At 41.9% G+C, this 2,877-nt stretch overlaps 1 protein-coding gene across 1 annotated transcript in view; it reads right to left on the bottom strand.

Annotated features, from left to right (window-relative positions):
* Positions 1-2,877, bottom strand: part of nol11 (nucleolar protein 11) — a 23,931-nt gene that overhangs the window by 11,882 nt on the left and 9,172 nt on the right. The window contains exons 8-10 of the mRNA XM_015400189.1: positions 2,211-2,287; positions 1,819-1,942; positions 1,575-1,666 (exon numbers count right to left, since the gene is read on the bottom strand). Of these exons, the coding sequence (XP_015255675.1) occupies positions 1,575-1,666; positions 1,819-1,942; positions 2,211-2,287 (293 nt within the window). The remainder of the gene's footprint in view (positions 1-1,574; positions 1,667-1,818; positions 1,943-2,210; positions 2,288-2,877) is intronic.

Raw genomic sequence — 2,877 nt, 5'->3', positions numbered from 1 at the left:
TAATGTTTCTGGTCTGGATGGAGTCATGGGACGGAAACTGAGGGGAGGGACATCAACTCCTCATTGCAATATTTACTTTAGGACAAATGGTTAATGGTTGATCGCTTAATAAAAGAATTGTCAACTTATTTGGTAAGACTTTAGATTATAGATCTTGCCATTTACAATTAATGTACCTATATACACACACAAAAAAATTTTTTTTGTTTTTATTCTAAATGTTTAAATTTACTAAAAGTATATCATTTTGGGCCATTAATAAAGTAAAACAATAATCGACAGATTTATCAAGAGCTGTAGCCCTACTTTACTGCAAATACCAGCTGTTTACTTTTAATACGAGCCTAATTAGAAGTAAGCAATCAAAAAATAATGATAAATAAACATTATTAATAAGACCATTAAAACTGTGAGCAATCAATTGTTTATGAGATTTTGAACCTAAAGCATTTTACTGGAAGGTTTTCCTTCCTAATAATTTTCCTCTTGGTCGATGCTCAGCTGTCATCTATCAAATTTGCCCTGCTATCATTCTCAATACCCTCAGCTGACCTCTTAAGGCCAATTTATTCTTCTGACGCATAGCCTCTGCAACCGTCAAATCTGTCTCTCTGCGCGACCATGTCCTCAGCGCAGAGGCTCTGCAATCCTGACTACACGTCAGACGGTCGCAAACCCGTGCAGACCTCAAGCGGAGGTGCGCAGAGCAAAAGCAGCTCTGACTGGTCCTTGGTATGCCTTTCCGGCTGTCTGTGTGGTCGTCCTTCTCGATTCAGCGCCGGGGCGTGCCATTTTTAAAAACAGAGGAACATCTACAATGGACAACTACGACCAAAGTTTAATCGAGGAGGTTCGGAAGTACAACCACTTGTATGATGCCTCAGACAATTATTTAAAGACGCCAAGGTCTCTGCCAGCTCAGCCAGAACCTGTTCCTCTTCAATGTCTAGCAACTCTAGATCCATCTCCATGACCATGATATCTTACAGACGTGTCATTGTCCTTTTGGAAGATAAACACACCCACTGGCGCCGCCAAAGTTCTTGTGACCGTCTGCCGAAGTTCTTGCAAGTTCTTCAACAGGCTCCCCCTTGCGCTTTGGCAGGAAACTGCTGTGCGTCCCTAGAAATTCCAGACCGACGGTGCAGAAGCATACCAGCAAAACTGGTTCGCGACAAGAACCAAGCGACATTTGATGTGTGCGGTTGCAGAAGTCTAATCTGCCCTTTAGAGTTTGCTCATAAAGATTTAATCAATCCAGCCTTTTTTTTCTCCTTTTATAATGTTANTGATTGGTTGACGCTCAGCATCCAGCTGCAAAATGTCAGATTTCCAAACTCCAGCATCCTCTGGAAGCTCAAAACTCGCCACTCGTCTTAGCCGTATCCCATAGACTAGGCGTCTGAACCAAACGCTGCTTATAACGCATTCAGTGTGAATGCACCGAATGCATTATGCGTTAGGCGTTAGTGTAACCTTTTTTCCAGACAGCTTTAGTAAGCTGCTCTAAGTGCTAACAAAGATGCACTGCAAACCCAGAAACAACAAGCTATTAGAGATACGATTAAACGTACCGTCTTTCTGCTCTCCACCGGTTTAGGAGGCGCAGCTTTTTCTCCATGGAAAACAGCATTCCAAGATGGCACCAAAGTCGGAGGCTTGGTTTCTATTGTGGTAGAAGGAAGAATATTGCAGGTCACAGAACACAGACACAACAAATATGCATTGGTTTAATTTATCTTAATGCTTGTACTACATGCAAAGGGATTTCAGCAGGTTTTTGTGGATGCACAGACAAAGCTCCTCTCTGTCTCCTACCCTCAGTCTTGAGCTGCTTTAGTTTCCCCAAAGCAGAGGCCAGGGAGGATCTGGGGCATGCAAACGGGACAACGGAAAGCGTTTTTCCATGTGGAATGAACAACTTGCTTGAATAACACCAAAGCTACAGGAGAGAAAACAGAACAGAAAAATCAGCTCATTAATACAGATGTCCTAAAAAGTATGCTTTATGCAGGTTCAGGGTTGTAAGCTGCTGTGTAGTTGTGAGAAGGGACAATGAGGCCCTTCACAGTGGAAAGCAGACAGGATGATCTACCAAAGACATACAGCCCTCCATCAGCACCTGCAGCTGGAAGGACAGGGAACCTTGGCCTGTTCACAATAACTCGTAAAGCCATACCATACAGTAAAATCACTGGGCAGGGGCCTACCTGTCCGTAGAGTTTCCCCGCCATCTCTTTTGCAGCCTGGAGGGTCTGAAAGTTTGTGTTCCAGATGCAGAGAAAGTCTGAAAGTCAACGATGACAGGTTCAGGAACCGGAAACAAGCACAGCTGCAGATAACATATTCAAAGTACAGGGAGGCCGATAAATGGGCCAGACGATATTCCCTCCCTACATTTGCTATCCATTGTTAAGATTTTTTTTTGATTTGTTATCAAATGCTTTTTTTGTTAAGATTAAGGCTGTTGTAACATTTATTATTATTGTTTCATTTTTACTGAAGAAAAACAAAACAAGATTGGATGTCAAAAAAAAATATGTATCAGCTAAAAAAAAAAAACTTTAACGCTGATCAGTAATTTCAGGCTTTTCTTTACTTACAATTTGTGTTGTGTTTTTCATCCATTAGTCATGAAGCATAACACGATCTTTGTAGGTCTTCTATAAGTCAAAATCATGGCTGACATCTCTACTTCCCTCTGCATACCTGCATTAAGGGATGATCAGAGCCTTTTTTTGGCTCTATGGACTAAACACGTCGCCCCCTCCCCCATCTGTAGCTATGCACTTCTGGCTTAAATATTTTTCACCTAACCTACAAGAAAAAGTCAGCTGTTTTTTAATGTTTCTGGTCTGGATGGAGTCATGGGACGGA

This window comes from Cyprinodon variegatus, unplaced genomic scaffold (assembly GCF_000732505.1).
Source record: "Cyprinodon variegatus isolate N-32 unplaced genomic scaffold, C_variegatus-1.0 Scaffold1081, whole genome shotgun sequence".
In the NCBI taxonomy this organism is placed as follows: Eukaryota; Metazoa; Chordata; class Actinopteri; order Cyprinodontiformes; family Cyprinodontidae; genus Cyprinodon; species Cyprinodon variegatus.
The sequence above is the reverse complement of the archived record's forward strand: the minus strand, read 5'-3'. Positions and strand labels throughout refer to the sequence as shown.